The sequence below is a fragment of the Talpa europaea genome (genome assembly GCF_964194135.1).
Source record: "Talpa europaea genome assembly, chromosome: 15".
In the NCBI taxonomy this organism is placed as follows: Eukaryota; Metazoa; Chordata; class Mammalia; order Eulipotyphla; family Talpidae; genus Talpa; species Talpa europaea.
The window spans coordinates 68,117,337-68,138,603 of NC_140083.1; the positions used below are offsets into that span (position 1 = coordinate 68,117,337).

Below are 21,267 nucleotides of genomic sequence, written 5' to 3' on the forward strand. Positions count from 1 at the left end.
TTAATGGAAATTGTTAAGTGAGTAGATCCTAAGAGTTCTCATGACAAAAAAATTTTTTTTTCATTTCCTTGATTTCTCTTTTTATTGTATCTCTATGACATGACGAATGCTAACTTAATTTTTTGCAATAATGATTTACAGTATATATAAATCAGACTATTATTCTGTATACCGGAAGCTTTATATAGAATATCAGTTCTGTCTCAATGGAACTAGGGCGAGGAGAAAGAGGTTAGCCTTGAGAGTAATGAGGCAATCACTGAGAGCAATGACCCTTTAGGGAATCTGTGTCCTACCATGAACTCTATTTGGAAGTCCTGGGGAGGGGCTTGCTTGCAAACAGCAGCCACATAAAGCCTGATTAATTTGGTAGATCTAAGGGACCAGTACGAGGGCAAGGAATTGGGCACAACACAATCCTTGAGATTTGTCTCTTACGATGGGGACAGACAGACTTCCTCATTCATGTTTTATGTTGCTGCTCTTTGTCTTGTTTTCTACCAATGCCTCAGACTCTGCAGAACCGTAAGTCTCAAAGTTCCTTCCTTAAGAAGTTTATTCATTTTTTTCAGTGTCTTCCTTATAAATGTTTTGCCATTTCTACTAAATGCTAGCCTTCAATTTCTTAACATACTGTCTAATCATAAGAGATTAATCACAAATGGTTAATGGCTATTTTTTTTTCATTTATCTTGAACTTTGAGATAAAAATTTTCCAGTGGGCCAATGATAGTCATAATAAGGAAGTAGCCACAAGGAAGCAGGATTTGATTAGACACTGAAACCAGACCTCATCTTCACAGAATTATCCTTTTAGAAGGCAGACTTTGATTACAAAAAAATTAAAGTATATGGGGGGTATAATATAATTCATATTGTAGCTCATGTGTGTAGTATAGTTCCTTGATTTTTGACAACTTATTGAGTCTTCATCAAGAGCTCCCAATAACTGATCAACTCAGGGGTGAAAGGGGAAGTAATTTTAACCCTATTCAGTTGTGAAGCTGTTTAAATCCAGTAAGTGTAAGACCTCTTACATCTCTACCCAGTTCCTCTCCAGGCCCAAGTACAGTAAGCAGAAATCAGATTTCTGACCAACTCACTCTCCAACCTTCTTCAGGCTTCCTCAGTGCACAATATCCCAGTAACCATCAGGGGTGCATTCTCTCCCATCATACCTCTACTTCATCTACAACTGTAGAAGATATCACTTCCCATTGCTTTCACCCAGAGACATTTGGAAATACACAGAGGCTGTTCATTTTTCTGAACAAGCTGAAGAGATGAAGCAAGTGGCATTAAATGGGGTCAGAAGTATTTAATAGTCTGTGTTTTCTTTCTTATACAGTGTAGGTCTCATGCAACATGCTGCCCTTTGAAAACCATTACTTCACATCATGTCCACATCATGTAAAAAAGAACAAGCCTCAAGGTTAGTTGTCATAAACAGATGAGGCATCTTCTCCTCACTATGTAGAAACATTACCTTATCCTTCCATCTCCAGTTGTGTGATCAATGAGAGCTGATGCCCATGAAACCCAGTCACTTTCCTCCCCTGCTTTTGGTTCAGTAAGCTTCAGAGAGATGGAGGCTGCAAGGGATCATGACAAAAAAGAGGAAATTAAAAGTTGTCAGTTTAATATTGCAAAATTTAGTCACTCCTACAAAGACAAATATTTAGAATGCAAACATCTGTGATTGAGTAATATATTAAAACATTGCAGTTGTTCACTACAAATCACTCAACAGTATTAAATAAATACTAGCCAAGCTTTTATGAAATACATTGATACCACAATACATTCAATTGTGGTATCAATTAGGCTTGTAACATAAGAATAAAACTAGTATATTAGATAAATTATTATATACTGTTGCCTTCTTTCCTATTAAGATCAAAGAACTAGAGGGGGAAAATACAAATGGGAAGTAAAAAAATAATTTTTAGTCACTTATCACATCTTTGGGGAAAAAAAAAAAAGTTGTTCAGGAGGTCAGTAACATCCAGATGCCGGAAAGGGATTAGATGAGAAACTGTCTAATTGACCATGGGTAGGTTACCTCACTGCTCTGTGTGTCTCTACTTTAGAACAAAACCATAGCATCCATGAAGTAAAATATCTGAAATTATTTATTTAATTGTGGCTCTAATAACTCATGGCATACAATTTTCTCAAGGAACAACTTAAAAATCATACAGCAAGACAGACGGGCTATGCAGACTGTGTGAAGGAAAGAACTAACCTGATTTCCAGATTCCACAACTAAAGTGCCTTTTTAACTTTCAACTTCTAGTCTCACACCGATTAACTTTGTAAAGTAATAAAATTTTGGTTTTTGTATTAAATTGCCTTTTTAAAAAAGAGTAAAGACTTCTTGGGGGTGCTGAAAGGAAAAGGGTACCAAAGCAATATAAAAAACTAATTTTTTCTTTTTTTCACTGTTTATTCATTTACTTAGAGGACAATGGTATATATCACTGCATCAATTTCCAGTATACAACTATATAATTTGACATCTGTATATATAATATTATGATCACTAATGCAAGTCTATTTTCTGTCTACCACCATAAAATTAACCCTCTTTACATATTTTACCCACTCCACCCTTTGCCCCTCTGGTAGCTATCATTTTGTTGTCAGAATCTAAAAGCTAATTTTTGTTTTGCTTTGTTTTGGTTGTTCATTTGCTTTGATTCTTTATCTTCCATCTATGAGTAAAATCACTGATTTGTCTCTCTTCATTTGAATTATTTTACTTAGCATAAACCCTGGTAAGTCCATCCAGGCTGCCACAAATGGCAAATTTCATTTTTTTTAATATACCTAAGAATTCCATTGTGAATATATTCATATTCCTTCGTTTTATTTATCTGTTTATCCACTGATGGACATAGGTTGTTTCCATATCTTACGTATGATTTACTGATTTGGTATAGGAGCAGGGATTTTACATTCAAATCTGGGGATTGGCAAGGATCTCATACATTCACTTTCATGAGAATGAAAAATAATGTCTGTACTTACAAGATTCTTAAGAAGATAAAATGGCTTAGTTTGGAAACTGCTTAACACAATTCTTTACGAGATTCTCAGACAGATACTTAGGATTCTTAGCGGCTCCCTAAGTATCTAAGTGGCAAATGCTTAGGAAACACACACTCCCTTTCAGGCCATAGGGGTTCAGATATGGAGAGATTATATTCAGTTTAATGCTTCAAGACTGGTTTTGTGGCCAAGGTGTCACCTCAGATGATTTCTGAAGAATGGATATAACTGTGACTGTAAAATATGGGAGTTTGGATAATAGATAAGGAAACATCAATGACATCAAGACAAGAAAGTAAAGCTCATATACACAAAAATGCTCATACCTCTGGGTAATTAAATATATTCAAGACTATAAATGAAAAGGACTTTGTAAAATAATATACATTATACATATAATCAGCTATTCCACTACTAGGTATTTATCCAAAGAATATGGAAATACTAATTTGAAAATATATAGACACCCCTTATGTTCATTGCAGATTTATTCACATAGCCAAGATTTGGAAACAACCTAAGTGCCCAATCAACAGAAGAATGGCTAAAGAAGTTTATGGACCTTGAAGGGATTATGCTAAGTGAAATAAGCCAGACAGCGATAGACAAATATGTAACTTTATTCCTATGTGGAAGATAAAGAAACAATGCAAACAACAGAATGGTGGTTATCAGAAAAAGAGAGATGGGGATGGATAGAATAGATAAAGGGTGTACGGTGAAAGGATGGAAAAGAGACATTTGGTGGTGAATATAAGGTAATATGCACAAGTGATGATGAAATATAAAACTATGTTCTTGAAACTTTAAAAACACAAGAAACAAATGAACAAATAAAACAAATGCAAACTCTTACATTATGTGAACAAAATTGTGGTCACCAGAAGGAAGAATGCAGAGTGGGTAGAGGAGTTCAACTGTATGGTGGTGGATGAAAACTAGACTTTTGGTGGGAATCATATTGTACTACACATATATGTCTAAATATAATGCTGTATACCAGAAACCCCATAATGTTAAAAATCAATGTTATGTCAATGTATAATTTTATACAATAAATAGATGGTCACGGACGTTCTTTCGATTGATTTTATGTAAATCCAGTCATGGTGTTCATATAAAAGTGATGTTTATTTACACAGATGTTAATATAATTTTTTCAGTAAAATGAATAATCACCTATAATTTATTATATATGTATACTTTATTGGGTATATATTCAGGAATTCAGAACATTAAAGCTCTTAAAACAATGAAGGCCTATAAATTGTAAGATCTTTGGAGCCAACTTCAAGAGATTGTAAAGCTGACACACTACTGATGAGTTACAGATATAATGCTTACATGAATTAGTGACAGAACCACCATCTTGTTCTTAGTCCAATGACTCATAATCTAGAACCAATTGTTGCAATAAAAAAAAATACATACTGTTTTATGGATAACACTCTTATGGTTCAAAATTCTTGCTCCATTTTTCTCTGATTTCGCCTGTTTACCCTTCCCAGGCAGTATATGGCACTGGTCCCTTCCTTGCTCCACACTGGGACCCCTGAGAAAGGCTGCCTCCTTCTGCGCTTCCTGAATGAGACAGTGACTGTAAGCGCTTCACTGGAGTCTGCCACAGGAAACCAAAGTCTCTTGACTGACCTTGTGGTGGATAAAGACTTATTCCACTGTGTATCCTTCACTGTGAGTATCAGGTGATTGTCCCTATTTTATCTATTATATTGAGTCATGGTGATGGAGAACTGATATTGAATTCTAAAGAATGATTTCTGTGAGGACTTCAGAAAAGGCTGGAGTGAATGAGTTTTCAGATATTAAGAAGAAAAACATGAAATTTCCATCAGAATAGGAGGGAAATCTTTCCACATAACAAAGTTCAACTGAAGTTCCCCCAAAATTCTACTAGCCACATAAATAGTATGATTCAGTGAGAGAAGTTTTCTAACTTTGATATGCAATGGTTTCTTTAAGGTCAAAGTTGGACAACATCTATTATACAAAAGCCTTATGATAAGACAGCATGTAGCAAAATTTTTCTCTTATGGTGGGTTGTTAGGTGTCTTTGTCCTTTGAAGGTTTTAAAGGTGCAAGATACTCCAGGCAAACACCTAGTACCTTTTTCAGGATGCCCAACTTGGGATACTCAGTTCTTATATTTCCCATATTTTTTCTTATTAATAACTTTGTGAGGTCTTTTGGGGTTTTTTTGCATAGAAGAACTAGGGTATAGGCCAGAGGTGCAGGGAGGTGAGATGATTCCCTGGAAACAGTGTGGGAAGCAGAACACAAGGTGCATTTACTGAAATACACTGCTGAGGAGAGCAGTGGGAAAGAAAGGAGAGGTCCGCTGCGCCATGTGGGTTAGCTCCCTGGCCAGGGATCAAACTCAGGCCATAACAGTGATAGTACTGAGACTTAACCCTAGGCCACCAGGGAGGCCCTCTCCATATTTTTTCAATGATGCTTCTCTCTATCCTTTCAGAAGACACATACACTGTTTTAAGGGAGTATGCTTTAATAACCAAAGTTCTAGGTAGACTATATTGAGATTTGGAGTCCATAAATAGCTTCTCTTACTGATATTTCCCCTATACATTATATTATTATCTCCACTGATATATGGAAAAATATTAATATTTACCTAGCTCTTAATGAAATTGAGAGATTGAGGAGGGAAAGTGATGAATGAAGCATTCAGAGGAAGAAAACTGTAATTTTTTGTTCCTTAGGTCCCAACTATCTCATCTTCTTCAGAGGTGGCATTTCTCACTGTCCAGATAAAGGGACCAACACAAGACTTCAGGAAAAGGAAGACAGTTCTGATAAAGAATCCTCAAAGTTTGGTCTTTGTCCAGACAGACAAACCCATCTATAAGCCAGAACAAACAGGTAATGTAGGGAAATTCTACTGTTTGGGGTAGCACTGAGAAAGAGAGGCCAGGTTTTCTAGCCAAGAGTCACCATTATTCTATTCACTTAGCTTCCTGTCTTATTACCCAAATTATCTTCTTCATTATACCTGAGTCTTATCAGAGAATTTCTGTTGTAGTGAAATTCCGTATTGTCTCTGTGGATGAAAATTTTCACCCCCTAAATGAGCAGGTAAGTATCTCAGTAACTATGGTTTACGTGGAGGGTGGGATGATGAAGTGGGATAAAGTGAGATGAAATGGAAAAGTTCAAGAAAAGATGATAAAAGGTTCCTTTAGGAATCTGAGTCCCTGCCTTGCCAGAGATCTAGAGTCTTATACAAGGCATAACTGAGGTGTAAGAAATGAGAAAGCACTTTCTCTTTTAAGAGTTTGGAAATAATCAGTTTTTTGCTAAGAGGCACAATTAAAAAGTTATGTGCTCTCCAAATCCATACTCTGAATAATTTGTGATAATTAAAACATCAAAGACTTTCACTGAATACTTATATATCTAAAGAAAACTTATATTTTTAAAATGGTAATATATACATACACATATCCAATAATGCATGCATATATTCAAATATATAATAGAATATATTACATAAAGAAAGTTTACACTAATTGGATATTGGGTGTCCCTCCCTCCAACTAGTTTTCAATAGCAGGAAAAGAAACAAAGATACTTTTAAATGGCAACTTTGAAATTAGAAGAAAAATTCTTGGTTAACTTTTAACTAATAATTCTATAAATTCTCTTCTTATTGGCTCAAAATCACAACATATAATTCAATTAATATTCATTTCCGTAAATAAACAGTACAGTCATATACTTCATTGGGGGATTTAAGTAGCTAAATATTATCAGGGAATGTTAATATTTTAATACATATTAATATAAATATTCACCAATATTTTTCAAGAAAATGGCAACATGATAGTTGTAGAAATATATATATATATTGTTTTGTTACATCTTACTAAAGGTGTTATTTTTTTCCATGTGTTATTTGATAATATATCTAAGCTCATAGCCTTTAATGAAATTCTAATTACATCTTTTCTTTCCATTTTTAAATATAGATTCCACTGGTGTACATTGAGGTAAGCAACAGAAAGAATATCAATACATTTAAAGACTAGTGAGTTCTAATAATAGTCTAAATAGATAAATTACTATGAAAGGTTTTCAGATCTAAATTTTTCTATTTCCAGATATCAGATTCATTGTGTTTTATCTTCCTTTTATGTTTGTCATTCTGAAGAGAATGTCTGTCAGTTACTATCCCCAAAGTAATTTGTTTTGTGCAAGACAATATGACTAAATTATTATTCCCCGCGCTCCTTTTAATCTCTAGGACCCAAAAAAGAATCGAATTGGGCAATGGCACAATCTCCAGTTGGAGAATGGCCTCGAGCAGCTGGCCTTTCCCCTCTCATCGGAACCTCTTCAGGGCTCCTACAATGTGGTGGTACAGAAGGAATCAGGCAAAAAGATAGTGTACCCCTTCATCGTGAAGGAATTTGGTATGGATTCTGAAAGATGAAAAAGGACATAACTTTTTGGTCAATACTATGAGCTCATTTAGATTCTTGAATTTTCCACAGGTATGAATTAGAGTCAGCTAAAACCACCATGATTCTGTCAGCACAGCAGCTCTTGCTAATTAAGTATCATTGAAATCACTGTGGTCACATAGTTATATCTTGCATGACTGTCAAACCTTAGTAAATTTAAATTGGCACGCTGAAAAGTATATGTAGATTTCAAGGTATCATTTTGGGGAAAAAAATTATACAAATAAAAATAATGTATTCTGGGCCTCCCTGGTGGTGCAGGCAGCTGCGCACAGGCAGCATGGGTTCGATCCCAGCCAGCCATAGAGATACCCACATGGAGTGGCAGACCTCTCCTGTCTCACCCACTGCTCCCCTCAGCAGTGTATTTCAGTCAGTCTGCCTGTTCTGTTGCCTGCTCGGTCTCTGGTGAATCCTCTCACTCTCCCACACATCTGGCCTGTACCCCGGTTCTTGTATGCATGAATAAATAAATCTTTTTAAAAAATAAATATTCCCATGAAATGTTTACCAGTCTTCCTATTTCTATTATTTTTTCAACAGTGCTTCCAAAGTTTGAGGTCCAAGTTCAGGTGCCAAAGATTATCAGTATCATGGATGAAAATGTGAACATATCAGTATGTGGGATGTGAGTTAAATTGTTTTTGTCTGATAGTTCATATTTTGTCTCAATTGTGAGCTATTTAACTAGGTGTGCAATTATAAATTATTTTTCATCAGCACCATACTATTTAATCACTGTTGCTCTGATTATATTTTCTATTTGAGTGCTATTAAGAGACATCTAAAAATAGAAAAAAATGCCCAAAGCAAAATGATTATCAATTATTCCATTTTGATGCAAACAGAAAACTAATAAAAGTATGGCCTGCCTCCACATACACAATTCTTTTTATTAACACTATGAGAACTTTCTCTCTCTGTTTGTGTGTGAGAGAGAGAGAGAGAAAGAGAGAGAGACAGAGAAAGGAGAGATGATTGTGTGGATTTGCTTGGTTACTATTTACTTATTTTCATTCTATTTATCTTCTTGTTGATATAAAAAACAAGTTTTTATTTTATAATGACAGAATTAAAAAAAGCAGTCTGAAAGGAAATAATCTTTTAAATCCCAAAGGGAACTTGGTTTTATAATGCAGCAAAGTTTCTACTGTCCAGACATAGTTCTATTTGATAGGAGCTCAAAATGATAGAGATGTACATGTGACTGCAAAAAGAAATTGTGTGTTCTGTATTAAATTAGCAGTGTAAAATATAGATATCCTTCCTCAGTTCCTGGTTTATTTCTTATGTCACAGATACACCTATGGGAAACCTGTTCCAGGATTTGCAACTATAAACATTTGCAGAAAAGTACTACGGGCTCCTTCTATGTGTCAAAATCAGAAGCTCTGTGAGGAATTCAATGACCATGTGAGTATACAATGTACTCTCTAGGAACTACCATTGTTGCACTACCCCACATTACAAACTGAAAAGAGGATATTGGAGTAAACTCATCCCAAAATATTCCCCACCAAAAAATAATCCCTATTCTTAATGAACAAAATTTTCATTTTGATGACTAACCTTAGAAATTACACAGCAGACATGAATATTAAATTCCTGAAGATTTACTAACATGTTTATCCCAAAGAACGTGTCTTAGAGTCAGAAAGAAAATTTTTAGATGGAGTAACTTTTGGTCTTAGTCAATATGACATTTATCAATTTTTGTGTTCCTTTCAGCTCAACAGCAATGGCTGCATCACCCTACAAGTAAAAACAAACTTGTTCCAGATCAAAAATGCAGGTTATGAAATGAAACTTCGAGTGAAAGCCGAGATCAGAGAAGAGGGAACAGGTTTGAGTGCTAAACTAATATCAGAGATAAAGCAATAAACATTGGTTTGTTTCCCATCATTTAAAAGGTGGTAGGGAGTGAATTTTAGGAGTAAAGCAATTTCCAAAAGTACTTACTCTTTCCTGTATATTTTCAGACCTAGTATTCAGTGGAAATGGGACCAGTAAAATCACAACTGTTGTAACCAGACTCAAGTTCGTGAAAGTGGATTCACATTTTAGACGAGGAATCCCCTTCTTTGGACAGGTAGAGTACACTACAGTTGACAAGCAAGTGAAGTGTCCAATTTTGCTTAAGTTCAGGGCACAGTAATGTATTCCAAACCTAATACTGCATCAGTTAATTAATAGGACCAAATTCATGACACTTTCATGATACTCTCCTTTGCAAACATGTGTAAACATATACTATAATACTATGAGAATCAAAATATTATTTCTTTTTAGAATACTAAGCTAATAAAGGTGCTTTGTGTAATATGTAGTTATTATGTCTTACTGAGTCTCCCACGCATTTTAAAATAAGTATTCCATTATCCAGCCAAATCCCACAATAGTCTCAATTTATGGCTGCCTGTATCTTTGTATCTGTTGTTCTATTTAGAAAAAGTGATTAAGTGGTTTTAATCACTTAGGGTACATTTCATGGTTATTACCATTATATTATTTTTATGTTTAAGGTATGTATTTTAAGAATGAAAATTTCAATATTAATTTTATTCAAATTAATAGTCAAGTCTAGCAATTTTGCACTTTTTGAATTTCTTTTAAAAAGAAACATTTTTGTGTGGAGTTACGTGGTTTGTGGTTTCAGGAGATGAAAGCAGTTTTTTTTTTTTTTAAAGATTTATTTATTCATGCATACAAGAACCAGGGTACAGGCCAGATGTGCAAGAGGGTGAGAGGATTCACCAGAGACAGAGCGGGGAGTAGAATGGGCAGATGTAATGAAATCCACTGCTGAGGGGGGGCAGCAGGCAAGACAGGAGAGGTCTGCCGTGCCACGTGGGATTCTTGGCAGCTGGCTGAGATGGAAACCAGGCTGCAGAGGCTGTGGACAGTTTCACAGCGCTGCACTTAACCCTCTGCGCCAACAGGGGAGGCCCTGAAAAGCAGCTTTGTAGTACATATAGAAGTTGTTTTGGCTTTGGTTTGGGAATTTTTGTGTTTTTCTTTTAAGTTCTGACAGAAAAAGAGCCTGTTTCCATGATATTGGCCTCTTCTGAGTATTATCCACATAATATATCAAGTAATTTTCTTCTTTTTTAGGTGATTTTAGTGGATGGGAAAGATATGCCCATCCCCAATAAACTTATCTTAATTACTGCAACTGAAGCCAATTATCTTTCCAATGCAACCACTGATGAACAGGGTCTTGTACAGTTTTCAATCAATACTACCAACATCTTTAATAACAAACTTTCTATCAGTGTAAGTATAAAAGAAAAAAAAAAACTGATGACAAAGAGAAACTTTAGTGACAGTCAGGAATTTAGAACTGAAGAAGTAAACATAGTATTTTAAGAGACAGAAATAAACTGTCCAGTTATGGGATATATGTGGGGATATAAAAACTTCACTGAAAAAGACAAAAACAGTAAAAGAGATACTGTAGAATTGTCTCATCATATCATTAATACTGTTATCTTTAAAATTTTATGTTAAGCAATAAAATCATATTGGACTTGCTCCTAAACAAATCAGTTCTTCAATGAGTAATCTGTAATTTGTTTTCTATTGTTTTTTTCATGTCCATTTAGATTTTTTAAGTGATCAGAAACATACATATATAACCACTTAGTACATACTGCCTAAAGATGATTAAAGGATTTCTATAACTAAAAAGATTTCATGCTAGTAATCTGAAGCAAAGATGTGGTCAAAGATAATCATTTATTGATTCCAACTTAAATAAATGGCATATAAATTATTTCCATGTCCTAATGTTCACCTGTTAAATCAATTTAAAAATATATAGTGATGCTTAATGTTTTTTATGTGACAGATGCCTGTTCTTTCCTAGGACTGAAAAGACAATCCTGAAAAATATTGCCCCTATATTGAAAGGTTCCTATATTCATAGAGTTAACATAATTAAATTATTAGTATGATATATTTAAGAGCAATAATTTAAAAAAGGAAATTTAATATAAGAGCAAATAGAGAGGTCCAGAAAATGCACCTAGTAAATTCAGAAAAAAATAATAGAGCACCTGGAAAAGACCTAAGGAGCAACCACTACAACATAAATAAATGGAATCACCTGCTAAATGACATTAGCAGGGTTCAAGGTCCAGAAACTATCAGGCCTTGAAAACTAGAAGTCACCATAATGATAAGGCATAAATATTAATTTGCTAAAGATTATTCATAAACAATTTTGAGACCAATAACATAGTAAGAGATTATATAATAAACCAACTTACAAGGTACTTCTACTACCTGAAGTTTCCTTGCCCTCATGTTCAGATCATTTACCATTTTCATTGGGACATCTTTGTTCTTCTGACTACACTGAAGAGGAAAAGTCAAATTAGTGATTTAGCAGAATCAGGGCAAAGGAGGTAACTTTGCATGATTGCCCTTTAATCTCTCCAGTTTGAGAAGCTGACAAATTATTTATTTGGTGATCAACAGGAATGAAAGTGATGCATACAATATGTCAGCATGGAAGAAACATTTAAGTATTTGGTGGGAGAGGGAAGAAAGAATGTCAGGACAACACTGATTCTTTGTTTTTCTTTTTTATCAGGCCTCTCTCCAGCGACCTTCCTTCTGTTCTAACTACATATGGGCAGCTGAAGAGCACCTGTCAGCGAATCACTTTGCCTACAATGTTTTTTCTTTGAGCGGCAGTTATGTTCACCTGGAATTCATAGCTGGCCCCCTACCCTGTGGCCAAACACAGATTATCAAGGCAAACTATATACTCACTGGGCAGGCCATTGGGGAGCTAAAAGAGCTCATTTTCTATTACCTGGTAAGAACAAAGTCATGAAATACATTTGGAGTTTATGTCCATAGACAAAAACTATGGCACCAGACATGTAAAAACTATTTGTGCACCACCATTTTGCTGTCTCATCTATGTTCCCCTTGATTTTTTTGACTCATGAGATTGATTCCCTCCAGCAGAGGACTCAACAACCGAGAGTAGGTTTCGTGGTGAATTAGATGTTGAGAATTGTGACAGGCTCAAGGAAAGTTCCTTTTTTGTTGATTTTTCCTTGCAGATCATGGCTAAGGGAGGCATCATCAGATCGGGAACACATGCTCTGCCTGTAGAGCCAGGAGACAGTGAGTATGCTCAAGTCTATGTACCCATTTCTTTCCAAAACATACATCCTTACACCTCAGGATTGTTTTAACTATTCAAGTTTTTTTGTGATCCGTATGAAATTAAATAATGTTTGTTCTATTCCTTGTTTTTTTTTTTAAGATTTATTTATTTATACAAGAACCTGGGTACAGGCCAAATGTGTGGGAGGGTGAGAGGATTCACCAGAGACATATCGGGGAAAAGAACAGGCAGACTGACCAAAATACACTGCTGAGGGGAGAAATGGGCAAGACAGGAGAGGTCTGCCCTGCCATGTGGTTTGCTCCGTGACCCGCAGGGATGGAACAGGCACTGCAGAGGCTGCAGACAGCCTCACAGCACTGTGCTCAACTTCTTGTGCCACCAGGGAAGCTCTGTTCTATTCCTTGTTAATAAATTTTTCTAATATTCATATAGAGAGTTAGATATAGAGAATGAAATCTACTTTGTGCACTATTCCCCTTCATCCCACCTTATCACCTGTTTCTGCTTTTTTAGAATAATGCAAAATGTAACATATTTATATAAAGAGATGAGTATCTTCAAACTATCTGCTTTTTTCTTTTCTATTATTTTAAATCTGTGCATCATTTATAAAAGGAAGAATATCTACAAAATAATATAAGGAAGAGTTCATTAATTATTTACTTCATAAAGACATCACAGAAGTATACTGAACTGAAAGCAGTTCAGTCAGTAATTAAAAGGAATTTCTGTCATAAATTAAATCACTATTATTTATAATAAAACTATTTAAACCACACATTTTAATTATGTTATAATTGCTAATTTGTTCTTCACTAAAGAGTTACTTAAAACCCTTGATCCTGTTAGATAAGAACTGACTTTGGTCACAGCTAGTCTACAATCAACCTTTTTAATTGCTTCACTTTATTCAAATTATTCTTATACTGTTTTGCAAAATGTTTTAATATAATAGTGCAAATTACTAATGTCAGAACTATCTGTGAGTTTATTTGAAATCCAGAATTCAGCCTTCACAAATTCTATTACTAAAGTGCCTAAAGCATTACTTTCCTTCCAATATTCTCTGCAAAAAAAAGTCTGCTCTAACTTCTCTTTCTGTTTTGTTGTATTTCAATCTATTCTTATCTTCCATGGTTAACTCGAGACACAGCAATACAAAGACTTACATTTCCTTTCTCTTCAGGGGGGGGATTTATGTCCTTTTAGTGGCTGTAGCTAAAACTCAATCCTCAAATGGAACAAAAACACATATGCGTTGGTGGTTCCCAAGGGCTGAGGAGCGAGGAAAAGGAGGACTTATTGCTAAATGAGTATAAAGTTTCAGATCTGCAAGATGAAGAAGTTCTTGAGATCTGTTTTGCTACAATGTGAATATACTTAATACTACTGAATTGTACACTTAAAAAAATAGTTAAGATGGTGAATTTTATGTTACTTTTTAGCACATTAAAAAGGCATACACCCAGAGCCTCCCCTGGTGGTGCAGCAGTTGAGTGCTGGCCTGTGAAGCTGCCCGCAGCCTCTGCAGTGCCGGGTCGATCCCGGGCTGCCGGTGAGGGTCCCACATGGCACACAAACCTCTCCTTCTGTGCCTGCTGCTCCCCTCAGCAGTGTACTTCAGTCCTTCTGCCTGTTCTGCTCCCCGCTCTGGCTCTGGTGAATTCTCTCACCCTCCCGCACTTCTGACTGTACCCAGCGCTTGAATAAATAAATAAACAAATCTTTAAAAAAAAAAAAAAAAAGCATATACCTGAAAAAAATTAAACTTTGTAAGTATAATTCTTATATTGTACAAATTACTGTTCTGTATTTAAATTGAGAATCACCTCTAGCCTGAAGCCTAAATGAAATGGTTCCCATTCATGATAAATATCACTCTCATATATGTGACATACATAATAAATTCCTTATTATGTGCCCATCAGTGCTTCACAGAATGTCCTTAGTGTGTTAACATGTGTTTTATATATATACAAAATAATTTTGAGCTATACCAATTCAATTTGGCTTAGTCATTCATTAGGCAGAGCATCAAGGGGAAAAGATGTGAGTCTAAGGAACTTTAACTTATTCCACAATTAAAGTTGTAATTTGGCCAATGAACTAGAAGATATTATAGAAATTATGTAATTAAATAGGGAGGCATAATTCTAAACTGGATAAGACCTAACAGCAGTGTTGAGCCATAACCATTTTACCTCATTCTCTCTATGCCCCAGTGAAAGGCAATTTTTCCCTATCCTTCCCTGTGGAGTTAGACATTGCCCCCACAGCACGAATGTTCATCTTTACCATTTTACCAAATGGAGAAGTTGTTGGAGATTCAGAGAGTTTTGAGATTGAAAACTGCCTAGCCAACAAGGTGAGTGCCCTTAACATTATATCAGAACACAAATAAATGGTTTGATAGGTATCATCTTTTTTTACCTCATAGAAAACTGAGGTTGCCCACAGGTTCTCAGAAGTTAGTAATAGAGCCAAATCTCCAGGCACCCAGCATGCTATTTTTTCAGTTAGGCAAAAGTGTTACCACATAAAACTTAATTCAATGTTGTATCCATGTTGGCCTCCTCCACTGATTAAAAAAGTGAAGATTAAAAAAGAAGTTCTTAATATTTCCAAGCATAGCCATATAAAGCTGTTTATTTTTGTTAAGTTGCATCAGCTCTTTGTAGATCTTTGTGATCAGTCCCTTATTAGTATTGTGTGCAAAAATTTTCTCCCAAGCAGTAAGGTATCTCTTTGTTTTGATTGATGAAATTGAAAATGTCTGTGACTACAAGATCAAAAAGTAGAGGAAGTGTTGGATGACCTTTCCTTCACTTCTCACAGGTGGATTTGAGCTTCAGCCCAGCACACGGTCTCCCGGCCTCACAAGCCCACCTACGAGTCACAGCTTCTCCTCAGTCCCTCTGCGCCCTCCGTGCTGTGGACCAGAGTGTGCTGCTCATGAGTCCTGAGACGGAGCTCTCTGCAGCCTCGGTGAGTTCCATCAGCCTTAGCGGTCAAAGAGTGCCAGGCAAGCAGCTGAGAGCAAAGAGAAGTCCTTGCTATGACAAAATATAATAAAAATACTACTTTGTCTACTTTTAAAATAATTTTTCAAGCTCTATATTATCATCTTATTTGATCTTCTCAACATCCAGAGAGGAATAACCCTAGATTAAGAGGTGAAAACTAAGACTCAGAATATTTGCAATTTGTGCTAAATTGCCCAGAAGGAACACATAGCTGAGATATGATTCTAAAATTCTGCTATCTTTTACCTCCTCTCTAACTTCTATTTCTCTAAAGAATCACATTTATTTTTTATTTTATATGTTTTAAATCATTCTTCCATTTTGTACAATGCACACTTTCTCCTCTCAGATGTAGTCCCAAAATTCCCACCACCAAGTCACCCGTGCACCATCACCATAGTCCCTTGTGCTCTTCCCTCCCGTTTTGATCCCTCTCCCTCCCCCTTTCCTGCAGAATGTCTCTGATTTATTGCCTGTTCATTTTGTTTTTTTAATTTATTATAATCATTTTTTTCCTGATCTCTTATTTGGTTCCCCTAGATTCCTCCTAGTGAAACCATCTGATGTTTTTCTTTTTCTTTCTGGCTTATTTCACTGAGCATAATCCCTTCCAGTTCTGATTGCTGCATAATATTTCATTATGTATATATACCACATCTTCTTGATCCTTTTGAATTAATGTTTTTGTGTCCTTTGGGTAGATTCCTAGTAGTGGAATTACTGGGTAATATGGTAGCTCCACTTTTAGTAGTTTGGAGAAAATTTCACACAGCTTTTCATAGTGGTTGAACCAGTCTGCTTTCCCAGCATAGTGTAAGGAGAGTTCCTTTTTCTCCACATCCTACCAACATTTGCTGTTTCCTGTTTTTATAATAAGAGCCATTCTCACTGGTGTAAGGTGGTATCTCATGTGGTTTTGATTTGCATTTCCCTGATTACAAGTGATGTTGAACATTTTTTCATATGCCTGTTGGCTATTTGCATTTCCTCTTTGGAGAAGTGTCTTTTTAACTCTTCTGCCCATGTTTTTAATGGATTGTTTATTTTGTTTTTGTTAAGTTGCATCAGCTCTTTGTAGATCTTTGTGATCAGTCCCTTATCAGTAGTATTGTGTGCAAAAATTTTCTCCCAAGCAGTAAGGTGTCTCTTTGTTTTGATTGATACCTCTTTTGCTGTACAGAAGCTTTTCAGTTTGATGTAGTCCCAGCTTTTCATCTTTTCCTTTACTTTCTTTGCTTTGGGGGATGTGTCTTTAAAGATGTTGCTGAGACATATATCATGTAGTGTTTTGCCTATATTTTCTTCTGTATATTATGGTTTCAGGTCTTCTGTCCAGTTCTTTTATCCATTTTTAGTTGGTTTTTGTGCATGGTGTGAGGCAGTAGTTTAGCTTCATTCTTTTTGCATGTAGCAGTCCAGTTTTCCCAGCACCATTTATTGAACAAACTGTCCTTGTTCCATTGCATATTCTTTGCTCCTCTGTCAAAGATTAGTTGTCCATAAATATATGGGTTTATTTCTGGGTTTTCTATCAGATTCCATTGGTTTGTGTCTGTTTTTGTTTTAGTACTATACAGTTTTAATTATTATGGCTTTATAGTATAGTTTGAAGTAGTATAGTTTGTAGTATAGTAGTATACTAGTATAGTTGTACAGTTTGTATACTGGTAGTATACTAGTATAGTAGTATAGTTTGTAGTACCTTAGTATAGTTTGAAGTCTGGGAGTGTGATATTTCCATTCTCCTTTTTAGTCAGGAGAGCTTTGGCTATTTGAGATTTTTTGTGATTCCATCACAATATTTGGAATTTTGTGATTCCATCATCAATATTTGTTCTATTTACTTGAAGAATGTCATTGAAATTTTTATTGGAATAGCATTACATCTATAAATTGCTTTTGGTAGGATGGCCATTTTGATAATGTTAATTCTTCCAATCCATGAGCAGGGAATGTCTTTCCATTTTTTTGTCTCTTCTATTTCTTTTAACAGTGTTTTCTAATTTTTTTTGAATAGGTCCTTCACTTTTTTTGTTAGGTTTAATCCCAAGTATTTGATTTTTTTGGTTTCAACTATAAAAGGGATGATTTTCTTGATTTCTTCTTGTTGTTTGCATATAGGAAGGCCACTGATTCTTGAGTGTTGATTTTGTATCCTGCTATTTTACTAAACTGGTTGACTATTTGATTAATTTTTCTGTGGATTTTTCAGGGTTCTTTCTGTATATTATCATATCATCTGCAAATAGTGATAGTTTTACTTCTTCTTTCCCTATTTGGATTCTTTGTATGTCTTTCTCTTGTCTTATTGCTCTGGTTAGGACTTCCAGTATTATATTGAAAAGCAGTAGTGAAAGTAGACATCCTTTTCTTGTTCCAGATCTTAAGGAAAAGGCTTTCAGCTTTTCACTGTTGAGAATGCTCCTTACCCCCCATTTCTCTGTCCACTGACAGTAATCTCAATTCTGCAATCATATTTATAGGGTTTGTTTTGGTTTCATTTCATCTGTTTCTTTGTTTTGTTTCTTTATATTCTACAGATGAGTGAACTTATCTTGTATTTGTCTTTCCTTCTGACTTGTTTCTCTTAATACAAACATCTCCAGTTCCCTCCACGGTGCCACTAAAGGCAAAATTTCAACTCTTTTTATAGCTGACAGTAACATTCTATCCATACACTATTTTCAGTTTTTTAAAAATGATACCTTTGTCAGCAATGATGATTCAGAGACTAAAATTTTAAGTCTCTGCTTTTTTATAGGATTATATTAATTCACAGTGGTAATATTTGGCATGTCATGCTAATTTTAATTATTATCATCATTATCATCACTGCAAACACACTATGTGCTGGGTCTGTTGTAGAATGAGGAAATACATATCTCAGTTCATTTGATATTTCAGAAGAAAAACAGAATAAGAGTTCCCTTGATATTGCCATTGTTACCTAGGTATATAATCTGCTAACAGTGAAGGATCTAACTGATTTCCCTGAAAATGTGAACCAAGAAGAAGAAGCAGCAAGTTGTACCACTCATCATAATCTGATTCATAAAGGAGCTGTCTATATTCCCTTAGCAAATCATGAAGAAAGAGATATGTATAGCTTCCTGAAGGTAAATTCATTATTATTTAATAATGTACAATCTTATGTATGTTTAAATGTTAGTAAAACATTATAAATAATTTTTATAAATTGTTCAGCTTCCCAATTAGTATTGTCAGAATCAGAGCTAGATCTAATCGCTGCCATTTCACTGTGATATCTTAGTTACATATATTTATTAAGTCATCCTTTTTTTCAGGGTATGGGATTAAAAGTGTTCACCAACTCTAAGATCCAGAAACCAAAGTCATGTTCACCGATGCACATACACCAACCAACAAGAGGAATGCCTCTAGCGTACAATGGTAAAAGAACAAGTTGCTTTAAATTTTGTGTCACATCCAGTAATATTACTTTGTAATAAAAGGTGAAGTAAAATAGACAATGTGGCCCTATCTCACTTTATACATACAAAAACCAAGATTCAGATAGTCTCTGCTGAGATCACATAGCTGGTAAATGTATAGGATAGCCAGAAGTGACCACAGTTTTACTTTTTTTAGATGAGTCAGATACTCCAAGAACAAGCACAAGTGAAATATAAGATTCTAATGTGCTAGGAGAGGGGAAAAGTTTACAAATAGAAGGAAAGAATAATTCTAAGTATGGAATCAGGAAACACTTAGACATGTTGTATTTTAAAGGATAGAAAGGAGAAAAAAAAGGACTCACAGATCAAAAGCTGAAATATCTTATAATCCAGAGCCAAAAAACACTAAAATGAAATATCAAAAGAGATTTTTAGACCCTTCCACTTCCCATGGAGATATCCAATCCAATCCCCATTTCTAATACTTGCAACCTACTACTTAACCCTTTCCCTCTCTCCCTCCCATAATTACCTTTTATTCCAAAAAATTCTTGATGTCCATCTGTGATAAATATTAACATCTTTGGAACTTTGGGTTACGAGTCACATGTCCAGAATGTAAAGTGAGCATGCCATGCCATTTCTCTAAGTCTCAAATCCCTCATTAACAAATTGAAGGAATATGATGAAAGGCTCTCCAATGCCTTTCAAAATACCCAATAAAAAGTTTAAGTATAATGTATCAAAACTAATTAAACTGTTTAAAATTTAAATAATATTGGATTTTAAACCATGAAACTTTGAAGGGCAAGGAAACTTTCTAAAAGTTGATTAAGAATCAACTTCCAGAAATATCATATAACTCAAGTAAATAATTTCTAAAATGTGAGATGAATACACAAAGGGGATTAAATGGGTAAATAGGTAGATGGAAATGACTCAGGAATATAAAGCAATAAAAGAGCTAAGAAAACTAGAATATTTTGTGAAAGTTCTTTAAAATAATTTGAAGAACAAAAATCTATTCCACGATCATTTGAAAATTCATCATATACTTTCGAGGTGTTTAATGACATTGAATATATAAGGAGAATACCTTCATAGTGTCCTATGATGAGAGAAAGTAATGTAAAAATAAAACTAAAAATCACATTGGACAAGGATAGAAATGATTAGTGCCTAAAACACTAAAAATTAAGATGTTACAAATATGAAAGTTTCTGGATAGAAACTAGAGCAAAAATACATAGAGCAAATACTGAAAATCAAAACCTTCAACTTTATAAAATTTATGTCCCAATGGGCATAGAGTATAAGAAAATAAGAAAGTAAAAAAGAAAATATGGAAGTATATAATTTACTAGAAGGTGATAAATGATATGGAGAAAACTGAAATAGAAAATGAGGAACTGCAGAATAAATAGAATGGTCAGTGAATGTTTTATGAAGAATGAAATTCGAGCTAAGACTCGAAGGAAGATAACTAACTATATCACTATTTGGAAAAACAGAATTATAGTCACAGTAAGCAACATTAATAACAGAAAATTACAATGTTTCAGGAGACTGATGAGAGGTAGATAAGTGATAGTTGGCAGGTCTGAGGGGAGAAAGGGAAAGAGACAGATTTCTTTAATTCTTATAAAGGCCCTCCCATGGTGGCGCAGGTGGTTGAGCGCAGCACTGTGAAGCTGTCCACAGCCTCTGCAGCGCTGGTTCGATCCCGACAGGCCGGCGAGGGTCCCACATGGTGCAGCAGACCTCTCCTGTCATGCCCGCTGCTCCCCTCAGCGGTGTATTTCATCAGTCTGCCTGTTCTGCTCCCCACTCTATCTGGTGAATCCTCTCATCCACCCGCGCATCTGGCCTGTACCCCAGTTCTTGTATAAATAAATAAATCTTTTTAAAAAATAATAATAATTCTTATAAGTAACATTATAAAGTATGTGTATTCTTACCACTATTTTTCTGTATTTTTGTCTAATTTTTCTTTAATTTGTTTTTTCCAGCTTGAAATATAACTCATATAATACTGTGAAAGTTTGAGGTGTACTATGTGTTGATTTGATACACTTGTAGACTGTGAAATGATTACTTTTGTGCCATTAGCTAACACCTCCAAAGCCTTACAA

The 21,267-nt window shown here is 35.0% G+C and overlaps 1 protein-coding gene across 1 annotated transcript in view; it reads left to right on the forward strand.

Annotated features, from left to right (window-relative positions):
* Positions 1 to 439: 439 nt before the first annotated feature.
* The window catches only part of LOC311185447 (pregnancy zone protein-like), a gene marked incomplete at both ends in the record, with an annotated part of 117,323 nt that continues 96,495 nt past the window's right edge, over positions 440 to 21,267 (forward strand). Inside the window, 17 exons of the mRNA XM_084256073.1 lie at positions 440 to 525; positions 4,560 to 4,743; positions 5,790 to 5,949; positions 6,110 to 6,162; positions 7,056 to 7,076; positions 7,331 to 7,499; positions 8,094 to 8,178; positions 8,849 to 8,963; positions 9,279 to 9,399; positions 9,536 to 9,639; positions 10,662 to 10,823; positions 12,145 to 12,372; positions 12,626 to 12,689; positions 14,919 to 15,061; positions 15,532 to 15,681; positions 18,671 to 18,835; positions 19,025 to 19,130. Of these exons, the coding sequence (XP_084112199.1) occupies positions 440 to 525; positions 4,560 to 4,743; positions 5,790 to 5,949; positions 6,110 to 6,162; positions 7,056 to 7,076; positions 7,331 to 7,499; positions 8,094 to 8,178; positions 8,849 to 8,963; positions 9,279 to 9,399; positions 9,536 to 9,639; positions 10,662 to 10,823; positions 12,145 to 12,372; positions 12,626 to 12,689; positions 14,919 to 15,061; positions 15,532 to 15,681; positions 18,671 to 18,835; positions 19,025 to 19,130 (2,116 nt within the window). The remainder of the gene's footprint in view (positions 526 to 4,559; positions 4,744 to 5,789; positions 5,950 to 6,109; positions 6,163 to 7,055; positions 7,077 to 7,330; positions 7,500 to 8,093; positions 8,179 to 8,848; positions 8,964 to 9,278; positions 9,400 to 9,535; positions 9,640 to 10,661; positions 10,824 to 12,144; positions 12,373 to 12,625; positions 12,690 to 14,918; positions 15,062 to 15,531; positions 15,682 to 18,670; positions 18,836 to 19,024; positions 19,131 to 21,267) is intronic.